Consider the following 24,156-nt stretch of genomic DNA (forward strand, 5'->3'; position numbering starts at 1 on the left):
AATGCATAGCCTTCTGTGTGGAGGAAAAACAATAGACAGAAGCAGCAAAGCAAGAGGAAATTTGGCAGCAGGTAGGTTAGTCAAATTTTTTTTTGAGTTTTTAAGTTAAAAATCCAGAATTTAGAGCGGCTCGAATATTAAACTAAAAATTTTGAATTTTATCTTGATGGGCAATCAAAGCTAGAAATAATTTATCATGTACTGTGGTAGGGAAGCTACTTTTAAAAGTAGATCACTGACTTTTAATTCTTGTCATGGAATTGCTGAATTAAGTACACAGTATTATATCCAAGTAGAATAAACTTTTGACAGATAGAGGACTAATGCTCAGGGAGAGAAATGTACCCAGCTAATGGGGATACTGGAACTAAACCCAATCTCCTGATCATCTTCAGGGTATTTTGCTCTTCTTGACACCCTGTTATAATAAGGCTTTTGGGATGTAGAGATCACAGATGTCTTGTCTGAACATTGGCAGAGGTTTTTTTGGAAAGCCAGATTTAAAGCAGATCTGATCAGACAACTTGGCAAAATATAACAGGTACTTTCAATGAATGGAAGTGTAAGGGCTTGTAGGAAGGCCAGAATTTACCTTAACAAGATCTGTTTATGATTTGATGTAGTTGGGAATATTTTTAGGGAGATGTATTTCAGCTATGAGAGTGGGGGGGCAGAGGATATGCGACCTCCTGTAGGAGTCTTAAAGCAGCATTAGCTATGATAATGTTATAAAGATAATTACTGTTTTTCATTTTATTTTCTACCCTATGTATCTTTTTAAAAATATTTTATTTTATTTTATTTTGAGTTGTATTTGGACACAATAACTTTATTTTTATGTGGTACTGAGGATCGAACCCAAGGCCTCATGTGCTAGGCAAGCGCTCTGCCACTGAGCCACAATCCTAGTCCTGTATCTTGACCTCAAAACTTTAAACATTTTTTCAGATATTTTTCTTTCTGAGATGAGCTCTTTCCTTGGCTCCCAGTTATTTCCTCACAGTGTTTGGTTGGGGGTAGAATTTCTTACACATTTTCCCTGTGAAGCTGAATCTGGTATTATCATTCCTCTAAGTGTGGGTTTTGTGTCACACCTAATTTGTAGTCATTTGGGATGTCTTTTTCTAATTCTTCTGTTGTCTCATGACCTTTTTTTCCTCCCCCAAAGGCGACAGCCCTGTACCGTGTCTGAAATTTTCCATTTTTGTTGGGTGCTTTTTATATATGCAAAAGGTAAGAAAAGAGTAATATTTATTTACATATTAAGTAGCTTATTTAAATTTTAAGATATTAATTTTATCAGCCTGTAATATGTCTTAGGAAGAACAGATCCTCAATGAAAATTTTCTCAAGGATTTGAATCCCAGATTCTTTTTATACCACCTTTTTTTAAAAAGGGTCTTTTGTAATTCTTTACACCATCCAAATCTTCTCTTATGAAATCGAGAATCCTTTAATTTTGTTCTTACTCAACATCTTTTGGACCCAAAGCTATTCTTCTGAATTTCAAACTAAAAACACTTTCTATTATGAACTGTATTTTTCTTGACATGTCATTCAGCTGAATGGGACTGACCAGCCTAGAGCAGTTCAAGTTATTATCTGCATCTTAATCAGCTAAATATACTTAATCAAATGTTATGTTAGGTTTATTTTCTCTCCCTTTCTTATCACCCCATTTCACTTATTCAAGATCTCATTCACTGAATTATGTTTAGACTTCTGTATTTCTACTTAGGAAATATTCTTAGATATCTAAAGGAAAAAAAAAGAAAATATAACTGGTTAGTTACATAGCTTTTTTATATTATGTGGCTTATCTTTGCCTGTAAGATAGCCTAATAAAATATAAAGTTAAAAACAAAGTATCATAGAACTGGAAGGATTTTCACAGATAAGGTAGTTCCTTCCCCTTTATCTGTGGAGAATACATTCCAAGACCTCTAAGTGGATGCTTGAACCCACGTGTGGTTCTGTATCTCATGTTCTTTTTTTAAAATTGCTTTTATTTTTTAAATACATTAGAATGGAATGCATCACAATTCTTACTACACATATAGAACACAATTTTTCGTATCTCTGTTTGTTTAAAAGTATGTTCACACCAATTCATGTCTCCATACATGTACTTTGGATAATGATGTCCATCAAATTCCATTATCATTGCTAATCCTCTGCCCCTTCCCTACATGTTTTTTTTTTATACATACCAACATAAAGTCTAATTTGTAAATTAGGTATCATAAGAGATTAACAATAATAACATAATAAATTAAAACAATTATAGAATATAAGAGTTATGTGAATGTGGTTTCTCTCAAAATATCTATTGTACTTTAGATCTTAGCAACTTCAGCATACATTTTTTTTTCCTTAATAAGTCAAGAACTGTCACTTTTTTACCTAAAGGTAGCACTTTAGGGCTTCTCTGTGGCATATCTAGGTTGCTGGCATTACTACTTTTGCTCTTTGAGGTTATTATTAAGTAAAATGAGGGTGAACGAAAAACTGCTATACTGTGACAATGGATCTGATAACCAAGAAGACTACTAGTGGATGGATAGTGTGTACTGCATGGATACACTGGGTGGAGCAGTGAACAGCAAAACAGATTTCATTTTATTATTTAGAACAGTGCACAATTTAAAACTTACAAAGTGTTTATTTCTGGAACTTTTCTATTTAATATTTTCAGACTGTTGACTTAATATCTGAAATTGCAGACAGTGAAACCATGGATAAGGGGAGATTTTGTAGAAGAGATCCTCATTATTAGATCAAGTATCTCAATTTACTCACTTTAAAATTGGGCAACTGAGGCCCAGAGACTAGGTATTAGGAACAGAGCTAGAATTTGAACCCAGACCTCCTGGCTCCTGATTTCATGCTAAATATGAAAGCTTCTAGCAAGGATGTGTCATGCTATTTGTCTCTAGATGTGGTTTGTTTGGCTACAGCTGGTCTTCTCTAGTTAGGTGACAGACATCCGTACTTCCTTGAGCTGTGTGCTTGATACAAAAGAAGTCTTGTCTTCTGTCAAATGTGAACGATATGCTGTGCATCAGTCTGGCAGCTTTCTGTAGTAGGATAAAGGTGACATGATCTGTGGTGTGAAATAAAGGGTTAGGAGTCTATAAACCATTTTTATAATGGCTGCAACAAGTTTTAGCTTGTGGGGCTGATATTATATATGATTTTCAGATGATTGTATTGGGAAGGTATGTCTGATTTTCAGGAGTTTTATCTGTTTTGTTTGTACTTACGAATAAACATATTTGGTACCATAAAAACTATTAAAATATTATTTGTTGTCCTCACTTGATCAACTGAAGTGGTGTATTTTTTGTCACTTCAAAGAACTCAGTGTTTGAATCTTATTAATTCAGTCTATAACAACTTGATCCAAAGCTTTGTCCTTTTAATAATCTACCACTGTGGGTTTGTTGTTGTTGTTGTTTATTTTTGTTTAGGGTTTTTTGTTTTTGTTTTTTGAGACAAAGTCTGGCTATATTGCCCAGGCTGTCCTTGAACTCACAATTTTCCTGCCTCAGCCTCCCAAGTAGCTGGGATTACAGGTATGCACCCCACCTGCACTATGATCTTTTATGATGCAGGAGAATCTTTACTCAGAAATCAGCTTAATTAGTTTTCTTCAGTTCTTGATTTATTTGGGAGGATGATGGCCTCTATAGACACTTTTCATGATGACTTTTTCTGCAACATATGAGTATCCCAGACTCTCTCTAACTAAGAAACTTTTTGCTTGCTATCTTTGTTGATTTTATATGGTTAAGTACAAACCAGTGGCCAGTTTGGGCTCATCACACAAAGAATTTTGTGGTCAGAAAACCAATTGGTACCACTTCCTATTTTATAGGAAATCTCAAATCTTCTCATTCTTGATAAATTAGCCAAGTCTATGGGTTAAACAGCTTTCCAACTAGCTGTTTTCTTTCTTGATTGAAATATAAAGTATCTCACAAGGTGAGATTGATTTATAAGGTCAGGGTATGGAATAGAAAGAATGTCACATTGAAACAGACCTAGAATTTAAATTAGAAGCCGATCTTCAGGGGCATTTCAGCTTTTTGTCAGAAATTACAGTACTAGTGGTTTTTCTTCCTGTGGCAAGTACATGTGAGTGGCAAGTTTAGACTTGTCAGTGTGATGGGCTTTGTAGCTTGAAACCAGTAGGTGCCACTTCCTGTTTTATATATGAGGAATTAAGTCTAATATTAAAACTCTGTAAAGCCAAGAAAGTTCATTTGGATATATCAGTATAGAATTTAATTCATTAATGATCATTTGCCATATGGCACCAGAAGATTTTTTTATTTTTCTTTTTAATTCATTTAAGTTGAATTGTTGAATGTTTCCATTTGTATGAAAAAAGAACCATATATCCTGATATGCTGAGATAAGTGGTAACTTTCTTTGGGAGAAAGGAGAGGAAAACCTGAAATGAAGTTCAGTGTGTGTACATGCATGCATTGGTAGGTATTAAGTATGGAAATGCTGAGGTTTGGAAATAGTTCTCCAGATAGATTAGCCATTTACATTGAATTTATCTGATATTAAAAGAAGGTAAAATCAATATGAAGCATATAAAGACAGTATTTGACCAAAAATGGAACAGAATTTAAGTTGCCAAAAAAACCCCCAAACTACTAGAAATATTTCTTAATTTATGAGAATAATAAAACAATTTAACAGCCTCTATAATTTGCTTTCAGTATTAGACTTAAACAGCACTGCTGGAAGGACACACTTCTGTAGTTTAGGTTTAAGTTTCTTATGTGTTTGTTACCAAGCACCAACAGTTACCTTGGATAGTAACTCTGTAATTTAAATATCTTTGAGTCCCTGTCGCATTAATTTCTATAAGTTTCTATCATGTAGAAAAGTATTAAAAATGTTATATTGGAGTTCTGATGGTTTTAAAGTATGTACATGAGAAATTGATTATGAGTCATAATTTCTAAATAATATCCATGTCAAATTGTTTCTTACAGTTTGAGGTAATTTATAAATTCTCCTTTTTTTTTTTTTCTTTTTGGTACTGAGAGTTGAATCCAGGAGTGCTTTATCACCATATCGCCAGCCCTTTTTATTATTTTCAAAAAGAGTCTCCTTAAGTTACTTAGGGCCTTGCTAAATTGCTGAAGCTGGTCATTTGCCACCTTACCCAAGTGCCACTATGCTCAGCCTATAATTCTTTTCAGAAATTTCAAAATCTAATGATAATATTAAGATTTAGTTAGCTACTAAGTATTTAGTAAGTGCTTATTTAATGAATACTGAATGAATGCATGACATTTTTAGTAAGGTTTTTGTTTGCATTTAACACTAGGAAATTTATTAAAATATATGAGTAATGTCTCAAAATGTGAACTTCCCAAAACACTTAATATAATTCTTGAGTCAACTTTGTATGATGTTGTATAGTGTCATTAAAATAAAGGAATGAATTATTTTTTAAAATATTGTAAAGTTGATGCTAATTTAATTCCATAACTGTCTATAATCCTGTAGGTAATTTCCCCATGATTAGTGATGATTTGGTCAATTCTTATCACCTTCTTCTGTGTGCTTTGGACTTAGTTTATGGAAATGCCCTTCAGTGCTCTAATCGTAAAGAACTAGTGAATCCTAATTTTAAAGGTAAGTGTTTATTTAAAAGATTCTTGGGCAACCCAGATTTCTACATTATGTTTATTACTCTTAGAGGTTGTATACATAATACAGATTTTCTAGCATCAGAGACCATGAGTATTTGAAAAAGCTTCCATCATCATAGTTATCCAGGACATATATGATAAAGGGTCAAAGCTCTCTAGACATTTTTTATTTTGGAGATATCACAGAGTTTCAAGTCTTAAGTGATAACTTTAGAAGTTTCTGAAATATGTACTCAACGAGGAGAAGGCATTTAGAAATTCAGAGTAACGGAAGATTACCCATGTTAAATATTGGATGTTGTATATTTATTTGTCATATAAAAATATTAAAATATATATATATATTTATTGCACAGTTTTATAAAAAGAAAGAAACTCAGCAAAGATGACATTAAAGCTGGTATTATTTTCAACATTGGCAAGGGTTTATACCTCACACACTCTGTAGAGGTGAAAAAGGATTTACTGTTAGAATCTTCTTTCCAGTTTTTTGCTATATAAGAGTAGTTATGGTTCTAAAATAAGTAAAATGAGCCAGGCACAGTGGCACATACCTATAATTCCAGTGACTTAATAGGATTACAAGTTTGAGGCTAGCCTCGGTAAATCAGTAAGGTCCTGTCTCAAAATAAAATTTTAAAAAGGGCTGGGGGTATAGTTCAGAGATACAGCTCTCCTGGGTTCAGTCCATTGTACCACCCACTAATTATTTTGACAATGCATTTAGTGTGCTTTAATTTACATAATTTCTATGAAATTGCAGTTCAGAATCCAAATTGTAATTTATAAAGTATATATTAAAAAGTATTTATGTAACTAATATATAAGCTACTTTTAGTTGAATAATACCATAGTAGGATTCTAGAGAGTTGTTGTCAATTTTGGAGTGGTTACAGATACAGTTTTACCTTGTCTATCAGGAGCAGAGATTTTTAAAATTAGCCTAGTTACTTACTTCAGTTGCTCCTGATTTGGTAAATTAATGTTCCTTGTATAGGTTGAGCATCCCTAATCTGAAAATACAAAATCTGAAGTGATCTGAAATCTGACACTTTCTGAGTTCAGACATGATGATCAAAAAGTTTAATATTTAGGGCTGGGTAGATACAGCACTTCCCTACCATGTACAAGGCCCTGATTTTGATCTCCAGCACTAACAAAAATAAAAAGTAAATTCAGATTTTGGAGCATTTGCAAAGTTGTATTTTTTTTTAGGTCTTAGAGCAATAAATTAATTTTTAATCATATCCAAATAGATAACCAAATAAAATCTTTTAAGTTGTGATATACTTTTTTAGAGTTGAATTAGGAACATATACACTATTAACTATACATTCATATGCTATTCAGATCTTGATTAGATTCTACATTTTGGCTTATTAAAATTTAATTTATTGAGTACTGATATCTCCATTTTATTATTTCTTCATCACAGGCCTATGTGAAGATTTTCACACTAAGGATTTTAAACCTTCTTCTGACCCACCTTGTGTCATTGAGAAACTCTGTTCCCTACATGATGGTCTTGTTTTGGAAGCAAAGGGAATAAAGGAACATTTCTGGAAGCCCTATATTAGGAAACTTTATGAGAAAAAGGTTTGTAAGTAAAAAGAAATAACAAGAAATTATTTTCTAGAGAAAGACTTGATTTCGTATGATAATTTATCTACCCACCTACTTATTTTTGGTACCAGGGATTCAATTCAGGGGTGCTCGACCACTGAGCCACATCCCCAGCCCTATTTTATATATTATTTAGAGACAGGGTTTCACTGAGTTACTCAGCACCTCACCTTTGCTGAGGCTGGCTTTAAATTCGTGATTCTCCTGTCTCAGCCTCCTGAGCCACTGGAATTACAGGAGTGTGCCACCGTGCCTGACTCATATAATAATTTAAAATCTCTTCTTTCATCATAGCTCCTCAAGGGAAAAGAAGAAAATCTTACAGGGTTTCTGGAACCTGGAAATTTTGGAGAGAGTTTGTGAGTACATCTGTTAAATAACCATGAATATGTTGTTTTAAAGAAGCTTATAGCTAGAGTAGGGAGGTGGACCTCAGATAACCAAAGAGTTAAATATATGTTGAATTATAGTAAATGAAGAAAAATTAAATAGATTAGTAATACAAAGTATTGGGGGTAGGAGAAAATGGATGGGCCAATAGTATATAACCTCAAAGTTTGATGTTTTTATTGTTTTGTACTCTGGGAATTTAAAATGTTTTATGAGAGAATATAGGAAGCAATAAAAATTCTGTTTTTAAATTTAGTGAAAATTGTTTTGGTTTTTTTTTTAATATTTATTTTTTTAGTTTTCGGCGGACACAACATCTTTGTATGTGGTGCTGAGGATCGAACCTGGGCCACATGCATGCCAGGCGAGCGCGCTACCGCTTGAGCCACATCCCCAGCCCAAAAAATTGTTTTTTGAATGATTAGTCACATCAAGCTTTTGCAACTTTATGGGTGAAAAGTGACAATGTGGAAATATTGAGGTTTTTCAGAGGTTCCTATAACAGCTGGGAAAGATAGCTAAGCTTTTCACCAGGAGTTGCATCTACCAGGCAGATTGGTACAGGGTATACACTATGAAACACTGTCAGTGAGATACACTCCCTGTGCAGTGGATGCACATAGTGTAGCAATCTTATGTTTTTTTTTTTTTTTTTAAGATAATTTTTTTTTTAATATTTATTTTTTAGTTTTCGGCAGACACAACATCTTTGTTTGTATGTGGTGCTGAGGATCGAACCCGGGCCGCATGCACGCCAGGCGAGTGCGCTACCGCTTGAGCCACATCCCCAGCCCTGCAATCTTATGTTTTATTCTCTTCAGTTTTTATAAACAGTGATCTCAAATGAAATTTAACTTTCAAAAATGATTAGAACTTTTAGTAAATAAAAAATGAAATAATTAAGTGGCCTGAAACATTAACTGAAATGGCAATTCTTTGAGAGAGAACATTTTGTTGTTTTTTCTTTTTCCATACAGTAAAGCCATCAATAAGGCCTATGAGGAGTATGTTTTATCTGTTGGGAATTTAGATGAAAGAATATTTCTTGGAGAGGATGCTGAAGAGGAAATTGGGACTCTCTCAAGGTGCTTGAACTCTGGTTCAGGAACAGAGAGTGCTGAAAGAGTACAGATGAAAAACATTTTGCAGCAGCATTTTGACAAGGTGAGTGGAGTCATCTCAGGAGAGTACAAATACAGGTGCAGATAAGCTGAGGGTTCTATTTTATTTTTGTAGTTCTCTGTGTTTTATTTGTTTACTGAATGAAAAAAAAAAATAGTTCCATCCTACTTCTCTCAGTTAAAAGTTATCTTGTTAATTTACTTTTGGTTGACATCAACTTTGAAAGGTTTTAGTTAGGTCTGAGCAAAAGAGAATTTATTGTAAATTAAAACAAAAGTATCATGCTGATAATTTTTGGTTTTGAAAAGATGGGTCAATAGTATATAGCCTATGCATGTGATGAACATAGTAGGGATTTATAAAATGTTAAAAATTAACCTGAATTGTGGCCTTCATTGAAGAAACTGGAGAAACAAACTCTATTATTTAATAAAATTCTGTTAAAATGAGTTTCAGCATTGTGTGGTGTTAGTTAGACTGATAAGACTAAGATTTTCCCCTCCCTTTAAGTGAGTTGCTTCAGATTTGAGACTTATCTGCCTTTTTATTTCTAAAGGTATTTTATATACCATATTGTGTCTTGGACATTGGAAAATATATCAGTGAACAAAATAACCATGAATATGTTGTTTTAAAGAAGCTTATAGCTAGAGTAGGGAGGTGGACCTCAGATAACCAAAGAGTTAAATATATGTTGAATTATAGTAAATGAAGAAAAATTAAATAGATTAGTAATACAAAGTATTGGAGGTAGGAGAAAATGGATGGGCAGATGGAGCTACTATAGATAAGGTAGGAAAAGTGTTTGAGGAGGTAATATTAGCAGAGACCTAAATAAGTGAGGAAGCAAGTCATGGAAATAGCTGCAGAAATAAGTGTGAAGCTAAGAGAATAGCAGGCGCAAGGCTCTGAGGTAGAAACTCCATGTCATTTCTGAACAGTGAGAATATTAGTGCATAAGGAATGGAGTAAGGGAGGGGAAGAGTGATAAGAAGTAAAGGGAGGGAGGAGCAAGGGACAGCTGGGATCATGCAGGCTCTGGAGGCCTTTGTAGGAACTTTTCTTTTGCATTGATGGAAATGAAAGGTTTTAAGAGGATGTTTTTGAGGAGTGACCCCTGCTATGTGATCTGATTGGCCTTTTTAAAGGTCTTGTGGGGAAGTGGGGTCAGGGGCAAGGGTGAAAATAGGCAGTTAAGAGGCTATTGATTATCACTATTCTAGTGATAATTCATGGATGGTACCTTGATGGAGAGAGATGGCCGTATTTGGGTCACATTTTGGAGATGCCACAGGATTTATTGACATTTTGGATTAAGATGTGACAGATGAAAAATAATGACAATAGGGTGAGTGATATAAAAGCTAATGTCCTTACAAACGCCTGTGTGGTCTTAAGGGACCTGGCCCTGTTATCATTCTGAATTCATCTCCTATTTCTTTCGTCCTCATCCATTCCACTATGCCACATTAACTTCCTTTTGCATTTTTCAGATATGCCATGCATGCTGCCAACTCAAAGCCTTGGGCCTTGCTGTTTCCTCTGCTTAAAACATGTTTCTTCAGATGTTCACGTGGCTTACTTCCTCACTTTATTCTGATCTCTGATAACTTGATTACTATGTAAAATAATAACCACCAGCGTCCTCCAACCCTCAGGACTTCCTTTCTCCCGTACTCTGCTATTGATGTCATTTCAGTATTTATTGCTAGCAGTAAATAAGTAGATAGGTGGGTAGGTTGATAAGAAAGAATTGTTATCTATCTCCTTGTACTAGAGCACAAGTTTCATGAGGGATGTGACCATGTTGTTTGCAGTGTTCAACATATAATAGGCATTCCAAATATATTTATGGTTAACATTTATTGAAAGGGAAGAACAGATCTTGGGAGTGGATCAAAAGTTAGGGTTACGGCTGGAAGGCTGGGGATGTAGCTCAGAGGCAAAGCACTTGCCTAGCATGTGTAAGACCCTGGGTTCCATACCTTGCACTGCCAAAAAAAAATTAAAAAATAGGAGTTAAAGTTTAGCATGTTAAATCTGAGTTATGTCTTAGGCATCCTAGTAGAGTCATTGAGTAGGCAACTCAGAAATTCATCACTGGAGTTCACAGCAGAGGTTAAGATTATGTATACATACATGCATATGTATATACACACATACATATGTACATATGTATGTGTGTATATACATATTTTTTCTGGAGTCAGGATGTGGATGGCTTTTAAAGTTATGGAATGAAGAGAGATTACTTAGTGTGAGATAGAGTGAGAGAGAGAGAGAGAGAGGGAGAGAGAGAATTTTAATATTTTTTAGTTTTTGGCGGACACAACATCTTTGTATGTGGTGCTGAGGATCGAACCCGGGCCGCATGCATGCCAGGCGAGCACGCTACCACTTGAGCCACATACCCAGCCCCAGCAGTGTGAGTTTTAAGGACAGCTGCATTGCAAATTTTGGAAGTCTTCACTTGGAGAAGGAACAGCCTAGTATATATACGTGTATGTGTAAGTGTGTATGTGTTTGTTTTTGTGTTTTTTTTTTTTTCAGTACTGCAGAATTTGAAGCCAGGGTACTGTACCACTGACCTATATCCTCAGATTTTTTTATTTTATAGTTTAATTCAAGGTCTTACTAAGTTGCCCATGCTGGCCTTGAACTTGAGATCTTCCTGCCTCCACTTCCTGAGTAGCTAGGTCTAGAAGAGTACCATTGTGCCCAGCAACATCCTAGTATTTTTAAACTATCAACTTCATATCATACTTGAGTTAAAGAAAAATTCCTCTTGGTTAGAATGCACAGGGAGCTTTAAGTAAGTTAAACACTTAAAACAGTGCTACCAAATAGCTCCATGTTGACCTTGAAGAGAATAGGCAGGAAACTGGTTGTTATATTCTGATTTTCTCTATGAAAATGCTGCCTGTGGGTGATGTGGTTAAATGCTGCTGGCTGCTGTTGACTTCTTACGTGCACCAGGTATTTTTCTCCCTCAATTCAGGCACAGGTTCATATATGGTAAAGAAGTTGGCTCCAAGAGACCTAAGGCAGGGAGTTAATGCAGTTCATCTACCCAGATCATGTTATAAACTTAAAAAAAATGATAGGATGAATTTCCTCTAAACAAAATAAAATGAAGGTCTTAGCTCTACTGGTCTTTTTTTTTTTTTTCCTTTTTTAATGAGATAAGGGACAAGGTCTTGCTAAGTTGCGTAGGGCCTCACTTTTGCTGAGGCTGGCTTTGAACTCCTGATCCTCCTGCCTCAGCCTCCTCAGTCGTTGGATTACCTGGCATGTGCTGCCATGCCCAGCTAGCTCTACTGCTATCTGAGACACATGGAAAGCATACAGATTTAATGTAGAAACCACATAGATTTCTTAATTTTTTAAAAAAGATTTAAATTTGTTCTACTTAGTTGTACATGACAGCAGAATGCATTTCAATTCATTGACCACAAATGGAATCCAACATTTCAATTCTCTGGTTGTACACGGTGTAGAGACACACCATTCATGTAATCATACATGTACCTAGGGTAATGATGTACATCTCATTCTACCATCTTTCCTATCCTCATAACCCCTCCCAGTCCTCCCCTTTGCCCAATCCAAAGTTCCTCCATTCTTCCCATGCCCCACCACCATCATAGATCAGTATCCACTAATCAGAGAAAATATTTGGCCTTTGGTTTTTTGAGATTGCCTTACTTTGCTTAGCTTAATATTCTCCAACTCCATCCATTTGCCTGCAAATTATGCCATAATTTTATTCTCTTAATGCCGAGTTTTATACATTGTGTAAAATACCACAGTTTCTTTATCCATTCATCTATTGATGGACATCTGGGTTGGTTCCACAGTTTAGCTAATATGAATTTAGTGGCTATAAACATTGGTGTGGCTATATTACTATAGTATGCTGATATTAAGTCCTTTGGATATAGACCAAGGAGTGGTATATCTGGGTCAAATGGTGACTCCACACTGCTTTCCAAAGTAGTTGCACCAATTTGCAGTCCCACCAGCAATGTATGAGTGTACCTTTTCCCCCCACATCCTCTCCAACACTTATTATTGCTTATATTCTTGATAACTGCCATTCTGACTTGGGTGAGATGAAATTTTAGTGTCTGTTCAGTTCCTTAGCCCATTTATTGATTGGGTTGATTTTTTTCGGTGTAAGTTTTTTGAGTTATTTATATATCCTGGAGATTAGTGCTCTATCTGATGTATGTATGGTAAAAATTTGCTCCCATACTGTAGGCTGTCTCTTCACCTCAGTGATTGTCTCTTTTTGCTGAGAAGAAGCTTTTTAGTTTGAATCTATCCCATTCAATAAATTCTTGATTTTATTTCTTGCACTTTGGGACTTGTTAAGGAAGTCGGGGCCTAATCTGACATGTTGAAAATTTGGGCCTACTTTTTCTTCTATTCAGGGCAGGGTCTCTGGTCTAATTCCTAGTTCCTTGATCCACTTTGAGTTGAGTTTTGTGCATGGTGAGAGAGAGAAGTTTAATTTTATTTTGCTACATATGAATTTCCAGTTTTCCCAGTACCATTTGGTGAAGAGGCTATCCTTTCTCCAATGTATGTTTTTGGTGTCTTTGTCTAATAAGATAACTGTATTTATGTGGGTTGGTCTCTGTGTCTTCTATTCTGTACCATTGGTCTACATGTCTGTTTTGGTGCCAAAACCATGCTGTTTTTGTTACTACTCCTCTGTAGTATAGTTTTAGGTCTTGTATTGTGATACCTCCTTCACTTTTCTTCTAAGGATTGCTTTGACTATCTTGGGTCTCTTATTTTTCCAAATGAATTTCATGATTGCTTTTTCGAGTTCTATGAAGAATGACATTGGGATTTTTTTTTATATTTATTTTGTAGTTTTAGGTGGACACAATATCTTTATTTTACATTTATGTGGTGCTGAGGATCGAACCCAGTGCCTCATGCATGCTAGGCGAGCACACTACCACTGAGCCACAACCCCAGCCCCCGACATTGGGATTTTAATAGGAATTGCATTAACTCCGTATAATAGTTTTGGTATTTATGGCCATTTTGACAATATTGACACTGCTTATTCAAGAGCATGGGAGATATTTCCATCTTCTAAGGTCTTCTTCAATTTCCTTCTTTAGGTTCTGTAGTTTTTGTTGTAGAGGTCTTTTACTACTTTTGTTAGATTGATTCCCAAGTATTTTATATTTTTTGAGACTATTTTGAATGGGGTAGTTTAGAAACCACATAGATTTATTTCTGAGCTTTTCTATGTCAAGTGAGAATTGAACAGCTTGTTCTGATACCAGTTGAAAATTGTGCTAGGTGTTTTAAAAACTCTCTAGAGTAAGTAAATTTAATACTTAGGGAAATGTGGCTTGTCTTTTTTAAATATCAGAAATGCTCCTGAGGAGGACTGGGGTTATAGCTCGGTGATGGACTACTTGCTTTGTATGCACAAGGCCCTGGGTTCCATAATAATAATAATAATAATAAAAAGATAGTATTAAGCTACTTTAACTACTTTAACTTTTCAGAGTTTATGCAAAAATCAGAAAAGATACTTTATTTGCAGATGTATTTATGCTTAAATTCTTTGTCTTTAAGTTGTATCTTTTTTATATTATATACAAGAATACATTTCTGGGAAGACTTGTCTATTCCAGAGAGAAAAAGTGTGATAGAGTCCAATAACTAAAGATAGTGGAGGGGCAAAAAGATTGATGAAGATTGCTTTTCCTCAGATTGCCTTTTTGGAGAATGTTTAATCATCTCTCTGAAGGAGATTTGATGCTTTGGATGGACTTTGTTAACTCTTGGATTTTTACTTGGGCCAGATTTAATCCATAGCTTTCATTTGTCCATCTTTTGAGATTTGCAGACATGATGGTGAATATGAGCTGTCAAATTCTGTTTCTCAGACATGAGAATAATATTCTTAATTTTTAAAAACATAATGGTTTTCTTTGAGCTCAAGTTTTGAAAGAGAGATAATAGGAAGATACCTTAAAGTTTTAACTTTTTTTTCCCTTTGGTACTTGGGGATTGAACTCAGGACACTTTAACACTGAGCCATATCCTCAGCCCTTTTTATTTATTTATTTTTATTTTGAGACAGGGTCTTCCTAAGGTGCTTAAGGCCTCCATGAGTTGCTAAGGCGGGCCTCAAACTTGTGATCCTCCTGCCCTAGCCTCCTAAGTCACTGTGATTACAGGCATGTGTTACCTCACCTGGCTTAAAGTTTTAACTTTTAAGACACAAACATATAGTTGGCTAAAATAGTGTCTTGTCACATATCTTTACATGGATAATGGCGGCTCTTAGTTGCGTTATATTTAAATTCCAGGAAGGTGATAAATGAGTTGCTAAAATTTATTGATATTGTAAAGATAAGGTCTGATTGAATTAAATTCCTATTTGTGAAGTAACAGAGTCTTTCTTACCTAATAATTTTATTCACCAGTCTAAAGCACTTAGAATCTCCACACCACTCACTGGTGTGAGGTACATTAAGGAGAACAGCCCTTGTGTGACTCCCATTTCTACAGCTACACATAGCTTGAGTCGTCTTCACACCATGCTGACGGGCCTCAGGAATGCACCAAGTGAGAAATTGGAACAGATTCTCAGGTTAGTTTGAGCTCTGTCTACCTTTCCAAGATCGAGTGTTGATCATTTTCCAATTCTTATATCAATTTTCACTATTTTACCTCATTTTAATAATTGTATAGCAGTTGCATGCTCAGTCTTGTTGGTCAGCAGAGGACATAGTAATATAAGATGAATAAGCAGAAGATCATCTTTGCTCATATTTCTCTAATGTGATACAGGAAATGGTAAACTAACAATGCAAAACCCTGTATGATAAGGTATCAAATCTCATTATCAACTATTTTACAATTGTAGAAAAGGAGGTTGTGTGGTCAGTGTCAATGAGAGTTGACATAGAACTTCATGAAAGGGATTGGACCTGAACAAATTTCTGAAGGGTGGATCAGATTTGAACAGATAAGATGAAGCTTTGTGTGTTCATAAAGCAAGAGTAAAACCACTATTGCTTTTGAAAGCTCTCTAAAACACTCGGCCTACAAAGAAAGTTAACTGCCTCCCAACTCTAATCTTAAATACTCTCAGTGGGGTTAAATATTACCAGTAAATACTAGGTAAAATCAAAGGGTTTTGCATTTTTAAAAAGGTAAGTGTGTGTCATAAATAAAATTCTGGTTATATACAATACTTGGTAATTATCTCTAACAGAATTATAACTGGTTTTTTAAAAAATTTTTTTCCAAGCTTGTTATGTTTTTACAGTGAAATGTATATATTTATGATCAAGATAAACACACAGAGGTTACAAAGGCCCATATGGTGGTATTTGTATAATCCTTCTGAATTTAATTTATATTGCTTTCTAATAAAAAGAATCAATGACATAAACCTCATTTTGGTGAAAAAAAAAAAAAGAATGTCAGTAATGGTTTATGTGAGTCTGCAGTATAGGTTACATACCTCTTCCTGTTTTCTTTCAGGTGTTCTTAAAAGCACCTATGTTCTCTAGGGAATCAGTTGAAGGCAGTTTTTGGTTGTCATCAGTTATTGGGGATATGCAAGTTGAGTTTGGACCAGTCATGGCATTAGTTGGGCCCCAGGGCCAAGATTGCTAAGTTTACCAAAGTGAAGGGTACAGTGCCTCACAAGATAGCATAAGTACTTTTTCACTCCAAATAATAGTCTAGCCACCTTTGTAAAGGAAGCCTGGGATCTTCTGAATTAATTTGGAAAGTATATAGTGTCCAAAGATTTTACATTTACATGTTAATGAAATTACAGAGTTGTAATATTTTACCCTTTCATAACCTGATACAACATTTATATTAGATAGTTTTTTATTACTTTTTAGGACATGTTCCAGAGATCCAACCCAGGCTATTGCTAACAGATTAAAAGAAATGTATGAAATATATTCTCAGCATTCCCAGCCAGATGAGGATTTCAGTAATTGTGCTAAAGGTAAGGTTTATTATTTTATTTAAGTACATGGAGTCCTTTCTTGGTAATCCAGTCAGAAACATGAAAAGACTTATGACTAAATGGAGAGGTGTAGTGTGGCTATTTTTTCTCTTATCTGAGTGACTTCTAGGCTCCTCTCTGAAAGAAATTTTAGACTAGTATCTGTATTATGTTAGATTTTTTTTGTTCTTTTTTTTATTGGTAAATTCTTTTTCATGTGTGTGGTTTAACCACTGAGCTGCATTCCCAGCTCTTTTTATGTTTTGAGACAGGGTCTCACTGAGTTACTTAGGGCCTTGCTAAATTGCTGAGGCTGGCTTTGAACTTTCCATCCTCCTGTGTCAGCATCTGAAGCCACAGGGATTAACAGGTGTGCATCACCATGCCTGGTGACTATTGGTAAATTCTTTAGTTTTCATTTGTAAACTGGAAATTAAACAAAACTATAGTGATTCTTCAACATAGTAAGAACAAGGATAGATAAAGGGTTGACTATCTCTTTTCTGAAATGCTTGGGACTAGAAGTGTTTCACATTTCAGATTTTTTTTCAGACTTTTGAGTATTAGATATACAAATTGAAATATCTTGGGGGACAGGACACAAATCTGAACACAAAATTTATTCATGTTTTATATATACCTTATAGCCTAATACTTTAATGCAATAGTTTTAGTGTATCTGTGTTTTGCCTGTGACATGAGTTCAGGGTTGAATTTTCAAATGACTCCATCCTGGTGCTTAAAAAGTTTCAGATTTTGGATCATTTTGGATTTTGGATTTCCACGTTAGGGATGATCAACCTGTAACTGGTCCATATGCCCAAACCTGGCCTGGGAATTGTTTGATGTCAAAATGGAAGCAAGTATGTGGAATAGTAAACCAATTACATATCTCTTAGCATCTGTCAGCTTCTCGTTACTGTAATAAAACACCCAAGAGTATTAACTTAGAAAAGGTTTATTCATCTCACTGTTTTGGAGGTTCCATTCCATGATCAAGTAGCTCCACTGTTTTGGGTCTCTTGGGGGGGATTCTGGATAACAATGTCAGGGAGTATGTGGTGAGGCAAACTCATCATAAGCCAGAAAACAACAAGAAAGAGACAAGAAGAGATGGGGATCCCAGTGCCTCCAGTGACTTAAGGACTTCCAATTAGGCCCCATCTGGTAAAGGTCCCATCACTTTCCCATAGAGCCACTCTTAGGACCAAGTCTATTATATGGGTATTTAGAGGATATTCAACATCCAAACTGTAGCATCATAGAACTATTTTTTTTCCAAATAGAACAAAAATGTGTGAATCTTAATGCAGTGATATTATAAATTTTTACATGCAAATTTCAGTTAGCAATTTTAGAAAAATATGAGTGTTACCATGAAGAATATAAAGAATTTTAGGGATAATTGAATAAGCTATTATAGAAAAGGCATATATCTGAAGTATGGGTTTGGTTTTTAAATTTTATTTTGTGGGTAGAGAGAGAGTGATGGGCCTTCATTTTCCATGTTGTTTATTTTCTTGGTATTTGATTTTTGTGTTTTTAAAATTATTTCTACAGAAATTGCCAGCAAACATTTTCGTTTTGCAGAGATGCTTTACTATAAAGTATTAGAATCTGTTATTGAGCAGGAACAAAAAAGACTTGGAGACATGGATTTATCTGTGAGTAAAACAGTTTCCTTCTTCTCTACTCAAAAATTTTAAAAAAATATAAGGTGGGGTAGAGAAGAGGGAAAGAAAGGACAGAAGAAGGAGGAAGGTGAGGAAGGAGGAAGAGCCATTAAAAAGAAATGATGTATGACTCTAGGGAATAAGATTGGCATCTCAGAATAGACTCAAATCAGGAAGATGAAAAGAGTTCTGGAGGTGGAGGGTGGTTATGGTTACATAAAACTGTTACCATACTTAATGTCACTGAATTGTAAACTTCAAGATGGTTAAATGCTGTTTTGTTAAGTATATTTTACCACAGTAAAGAATTTTTTTTAAAATCAGTTACTTTGGTGAATATAACTTTATTGGCCTCTAAATTGTAGCTGTTTTATATATATCCTTTAATATGTGCTTTACAAAAAATAAAGTCATAAGTCATAAAATAGCCCTTTAAATTCATACAGCAATTTATACACACATATACATATACACACACACCTTGTTCACCTCTCTCTCTATCCTTTGGTAACCTTTACTTAGTCTGTTTTCTGGCTGTCTTTTTATGAATTTATTTACCTATGCTAGGTATCTCATTTAAATAGAATTAAGTACAATATTTGTCCTTCTTAGTCTGGCTTAATGCACTTCTCAGGGTTTATCCACATTCTAGCATAAATCACAATTTTTCTTCCCTTTTGTTTAAACATTTTGTTTATCCATTCATTTTATGGTGGATATTTGGATCATTTCTACCTTTTGACTACTGTAAATAATGCTGCTGTTAATATTGGTGTAAAAGTATTTGTCAAGCATCTGTTTGAGTCCCTGCTAACAGTTCTTTTGAGATCTTCATACCTAGAAGTATAATTGCTAGATCATGGTAATTTTTCTTTTCCTTCTTTTTTTTTTGGTGGGGGGCAGGGTTGGTGGGGGAAGACAGTTCTGAAGATCAAACCCAGGCTTTTGAGCAAGCATTCTATTACTGAGCCACATCCCTAACTCCATGTGGTGATTATTTATTTAACTTTTTCAGGAACTGCCATACTCTTTGCCATAGCAGCTGTACCACTTTCTTTACATTCTCACTGGCCCTACACCAGGGTTTGGGCTTTCTCACATCCTCAAAACATTTGTTATTTTTCATTTTTGAAAAATATTCATCTTGATGGATATGAAGTAATATCTCATGGTGCTTTTGATTTGCATTTCCCTAACAATTTTTAAAATTCTAGATATTAATTCTAGATGTTAATTCTTTCTAGATTAGTTTTTTAAATTCTGTTAATCCTTTAACAGGTATCCAATTTGCAAGTATTTTCTCCCATTCTGTGGGTTTTGTTTTCACCCTGTTTAGTCTCCGTTCTTTTTTTTTTTTTTTAATATTTATTTATTTAGTTTTCGGCGGACACAACATCTTTGTTTGTATGTGGTGCTGAGAATCGAACCCGAGCCGCACGCATGCCAGGCGAGCGCGCTACCACTTGAGCCACATCCCCAGCGCTCTTTTTTTTTTTAAATATTTTTTTTAGTTGTCAGTGTACCTTTTATTTATATGCAGTGCTGAGAATTGAACCCAGTGCCTCACATATGCTAGGCAAGTGCTTTACCACTGAGTCACAATTCTAGCTCTCCAGTTTTATTTATTTATTTATTTATTTATTTTGGTAGTGTTGGGGATTGAACCCAGGGCTTTGTGCATGTGAGGCAAGCACTCTACCAACTGAGCTATATCCCCAGCCCCATTTATTCTTAATTTTTAAATTTTGATGAATTCTCATTTATCCGTATTTTTTCTTGTTGGCTGAGTAACTTTTTAATTCAAAAATAATAAATATTCATATACACTTTTGAGAAACTAATAAGCAAAGCAAATCACCTGTAATTATGTCACTCTACAATTAACATGTTTTTTGGCACATGGTCATCAAGCTAGTCACCTTCTTGCCTGCCTTCCAGCCATCTTTTTGTGACAGTGCCCTCTTACTGTGAAAACTGTTTTGTAATATCTTTTTACATTATTCTAAGCATCAGGGTGTATTTGCATTTTGGTTAGAGATGTCATATTTGATAATATACAAGATTTTTGTAAGTTCTTATATATTCCTTTATATTTTTGATAAAAGAAAGCTTATTTATAGAGTTAAGAAAGGTTCTGTAAGAAAGTAAGCACGTACTTCCACTAACTCAGAAAACAAGACCTTATCTGGTATTTTTATTTTAAGTATGAAATGTCCTTTTAGAGTAGGTTAATGTTTCTAAATGTTTTTAACTTTGTTTTATAGGGTGTTCTGGAACAAGATGCATTCCATAGATCACTCTTAGCTTGCTGCCTTGAGGTTGTCACTTTTTCTTATAAGCCTCCTGGGAACTTTCCTTTCATTACCGAAATATTTGATGTACCACTTTATCATTTTTATAAGGTATTTTTTCTTTTCATGTTTTTTTAATTGGTGCATTATAGTTGTATATAGTGATGGGATTTGTTACATATTCAAATATGCACATGATATTATAAGGTATTTTTTTAAAAGTATGGTATTAATGATCATGGATGAGATGAACTTCCTGTTGTTAGTCCTTAACAACTTTTTGTTTGTTTTGTGGTATTGGCAATTGAACCAGTGCTTTGTATGTACTAGGCAAGCACTCTATCACTGATACAACTCCCCAGTCCTTTTTGTTTTATTTGAGATAAGGGTCTTACTAAGTGGTCCATGCTGACCTCAGTCTCCTGAGTAGCTAGGATTACAGGTGTGTACCACCACACCCAACTGATAAAGGATTTTTAGAATACTGTGATTTCAGGAGTCTTACAAGGCTTTAAAAAGTAATGTGCACATCACTAGCTAATCTTGTATTGCAGCCTTTTTTTTTTGTTGTTGTTATGAAAGTTAAATAACATTGAGAGTAGTTTGAAAAAGTAAGTTCTCTAGCTGGGTGTGGTGGCACATGCCTGTAATCCCAGGGACTTGGAAAGCTAAGGCAGGAATGTTGCAAGCTCAAGGCCAGCCTCAGCAATTTAGCAAGGCCCTGAGCAACTTGGTATGCCTCTGTCTCAAAATAAAATATATAAAGGGCTGGTGATGTGGCTCAGTGGTTAAACAACCCAGGGTTCAATTCCTGGTACCAAAAATTAATAAATAATTTCCTATCATTACAGAGTGGCATTAATCTTTTAGCTATTTACTTCTTTTGTTTGGTACTAGGGATTGAACACAGTGACACTTTACCACTGAGCTACATCCCCAGCCCTTTTTTGAGACAGGGTCTTCCTTGATGTTAACTTAGCATATGGTCAAAATTAGTTTCTGTTTAAAGGGTTTTGATTTTTTTTTGTTTGTTTGTTTTTTTGTTTTTTTCTTTTGTGTGTATGCTGGGTATTGAACCCAGGGTCTTGTGCTGAGGCACACACCAGGCTCTTAGTATAAAATATTAACAGTAATGTTTTCATACTCAATATACAAAGGATATTTTTTCATTTACACATTTTGAAATATATCACTGTAGAAAATATTTTATATAATTTATGTATACATTAATTATTTACAAGATAGTAAAAGGAAGAACCACTGTTTCAAAATCAAACTTTTGTTAAATTTATAATTTTTGATATTTGTCTAAATATTGAAAAATATTTAAACAGATGTGCCCATTTTACTTTTATGCTCAGTAAAAATTTTTTGTGTGAAAAATCATAGTAATTATTATTATTAAATGATCCAAGGCCTTTTTCTTTATTTCAGGTAATAGAAGTATTCATTAGAGCAGAAGATGGCCTTTGTAGAGAGGTGGTAAAACACCTTAATCAGATTGAAGAACAGATCTTAGATCATTTGGCATGGAAACCAGAGTCTCCACTCTGGGATAGAATTAGAGACAATGAAAACAGAGTTCCTACATGTGAAGAGGTTTGTGAAAGTATCCTAACATCTTTTTATAAGAAAAGTACATCAATATCTATCCTATTCCAGTACCCTTTCACCAGACAGCATTTAAATTTAGTATTTTCCATGTAGGGGGTGAGAGGTTTGATAGTTGGCATTAATATCTACCTCTGTAAATATTAACAAGAGCCAGGAATAATTTGAAATTGTCCCAAGGTTTCAGTGACAGTAAAATTCAATGGTTTTTCTTGATTCCTGATCAAGTTTCTGTTCATTAGCATAATTGCCATTCTAACTCTCCAAATCAGTAATAAAGGTTGATTCATATTTAATACCCAATTTTCAGTTTGGGAGGCTTTTTAGTTTTAGTATGAAAATGGAAAAAGCTGATTTTATTAAGGTGGAAGAACTAATGAGCCAAGATAGTTTTCTTCTTAGAGTATTACTGTATTTCTAATGAAAATGCTTCTTCAAATATTACCATTTTGTGTGAACAATTATTTATAGGTCATGCCACCTCAGAACCTGGAAAGAGCAGATGAAATTTGTATTACTGCCTCCCCTTTGACTCCTAGAAGGGTGAGTGAAGTTCGTGCTGATACTGGAGGGCTCGGAAGAAGTAAGTTCAAAATGTTAGAAGGAATATTTTGGAACCTTGCACCAAAATCTGTGATTTGGTGCCACATGAATCATTTAAAAATAATGGTTTTAAAGAATATTTAATGAGGAAAATATATGACAGAACAAGAATCTTGTTTGTTGTGCTGGACATAGAACCCATGGCCTCATACATGCTAGGCAAGCACTCTACTTCTGAGTTTTATCTCTAAGCCTCAAGTTACTTTATAAAAGGATAGGATGCTATATATTTAATATGATCCTTATTTTTAAAGTGAATGTTTTCCTGAAAGCATAAAAATGGGCAGAAGTGGAAAAACCAACTTTTAAGAATAATTCTTGCTGGGTGATAGAATTCCCAGTGATGTCTATATTTTTTTAAAAAAGGGAAATGGGTTATTTTTAAGATTAGAAGAAGTAGAGAAGTCTTCTTAAGGTTAGAGCTGCATGAACCAATTAGGTAGAAATACCAGTGAGATAAGAGAACTTGGTGGCCTAAACACGTTCAGTTTTATCAGTTGAGCTGTGCTACCTGAATTAAGATGACAGCAATGCTGGTCCAAGAAGTACAGAAAAGAGCAGGTTTGCTATGCAACTGGTTTATATTTTAATCAGCTTCTTAGATCTACTAGGTGCAAAATTTAAATTCACCCTATTTGCCAACAACATGATTCTATATTTAGAAGACCTAACAATGCCACCGGAAAACTTCTAGAACTCATAAATAAATTCAGGAAAGTAGGAGGATATAAATTAATACCCATAAGTCAATTGTGTTCCTGTACACCAATGATGAATCAACTGAAAGAGAAATTTGGAAAACTATCCCAGTCACAATAGTCTCAAAACTAAAGTACTTGGGACCCAATCTAACAAAAGAGGTGAAAGACATCCTCAATATGAACTACTATAGAAAGAAATTGAAGACCTTAGAAGATGGAAAGATCTCCCAAGGTTCTTGGATAGGCAGAATTAATATTGCCAAAATGGCCATATTACCAAAAATGCTATACAGATTTAATGCAATTCCAATGACATTCTTCATAGGTTTAGAAAAAGCAGCTGTGAAATTCATTTGGAAAAATAAGAGGCCAAAGCAATCCCTAACAAGAAGAGTGAAGCAGGGGGCATCACAATACCAGACCATAAGTTATACTACAGAGTTATAGTAACAAAAA

General features: G+C 34.7%; 1 protein-coding gene across 3 annotated transcripts in view; it reads left to right on the plus strand.

Moving 5' to 3' along the window:
* The window catches only part of Rbl2 (RB transcriptional corepressor like 2), a 52,542-nt gene that overhangs the window by 8,221 nt on the left and 20,165 nt on the right, over positions 1–24,156 (plus strand). For all 3 annotated transcript variants that reach the window (XM_078032315.1, XM_078032316.1, XM_005318177.5), the window contains exons 4-14: positions 1,169–1,233; positions 5,533–5,661; positions 7,114–7,274; positions 7,596–7,660; positions 8,669–8,855; positions 15,275–15,441; positions 16,712–16,821; positions 18,382–18,485; positions 20,759–20,896; positions 22,220–22,384; positions 22,868–22,979. In XM_078032315.1, the coding sequence (XP_077888441.1) occupies positions 1,169–1,233; positions 5,533–5,661; positions 7,114–7,274; positions 7,596–7,660; positions 8,669–8,855; positions 15,275–15,441; positions 16,712–16,821; positions 18,382–18,485; positions 20,759–20,896; positions 22,220–22,384; positions 22,868–22,979 (1,403 nt within the window). The remainder of the gene's footprint in view (positions 1–1,168; positions 1,234–5,532; positions 5,662–7,113; positions 7,275–7,595; positions 7,661–8,668; positions 8,856–15,274; positions 15,442–16,711; positions 16,822–18,381; positions 18,486–20,758; positions 20,897–22,219; positions 22,385–22,867; positions 22,980–24,156) is intronic.

Source organism: Ictidomys tridecemlineatus, chromosome 15 (genome assembly GCF_052094955.1).
Source record: "Ictidomys tridecemlineatus isolate mIctTri1 chromosome 15, mIctTri1.hap1, whole genome shotgun sequence".
Taxonomy (NCBI): domain Eukaryota; kingdom Metazoa; phylum Chordata; class Mammalia; order Rodentia; family Sciuridae; genus Ictidomys; species Ictidomys tridecemlineatus.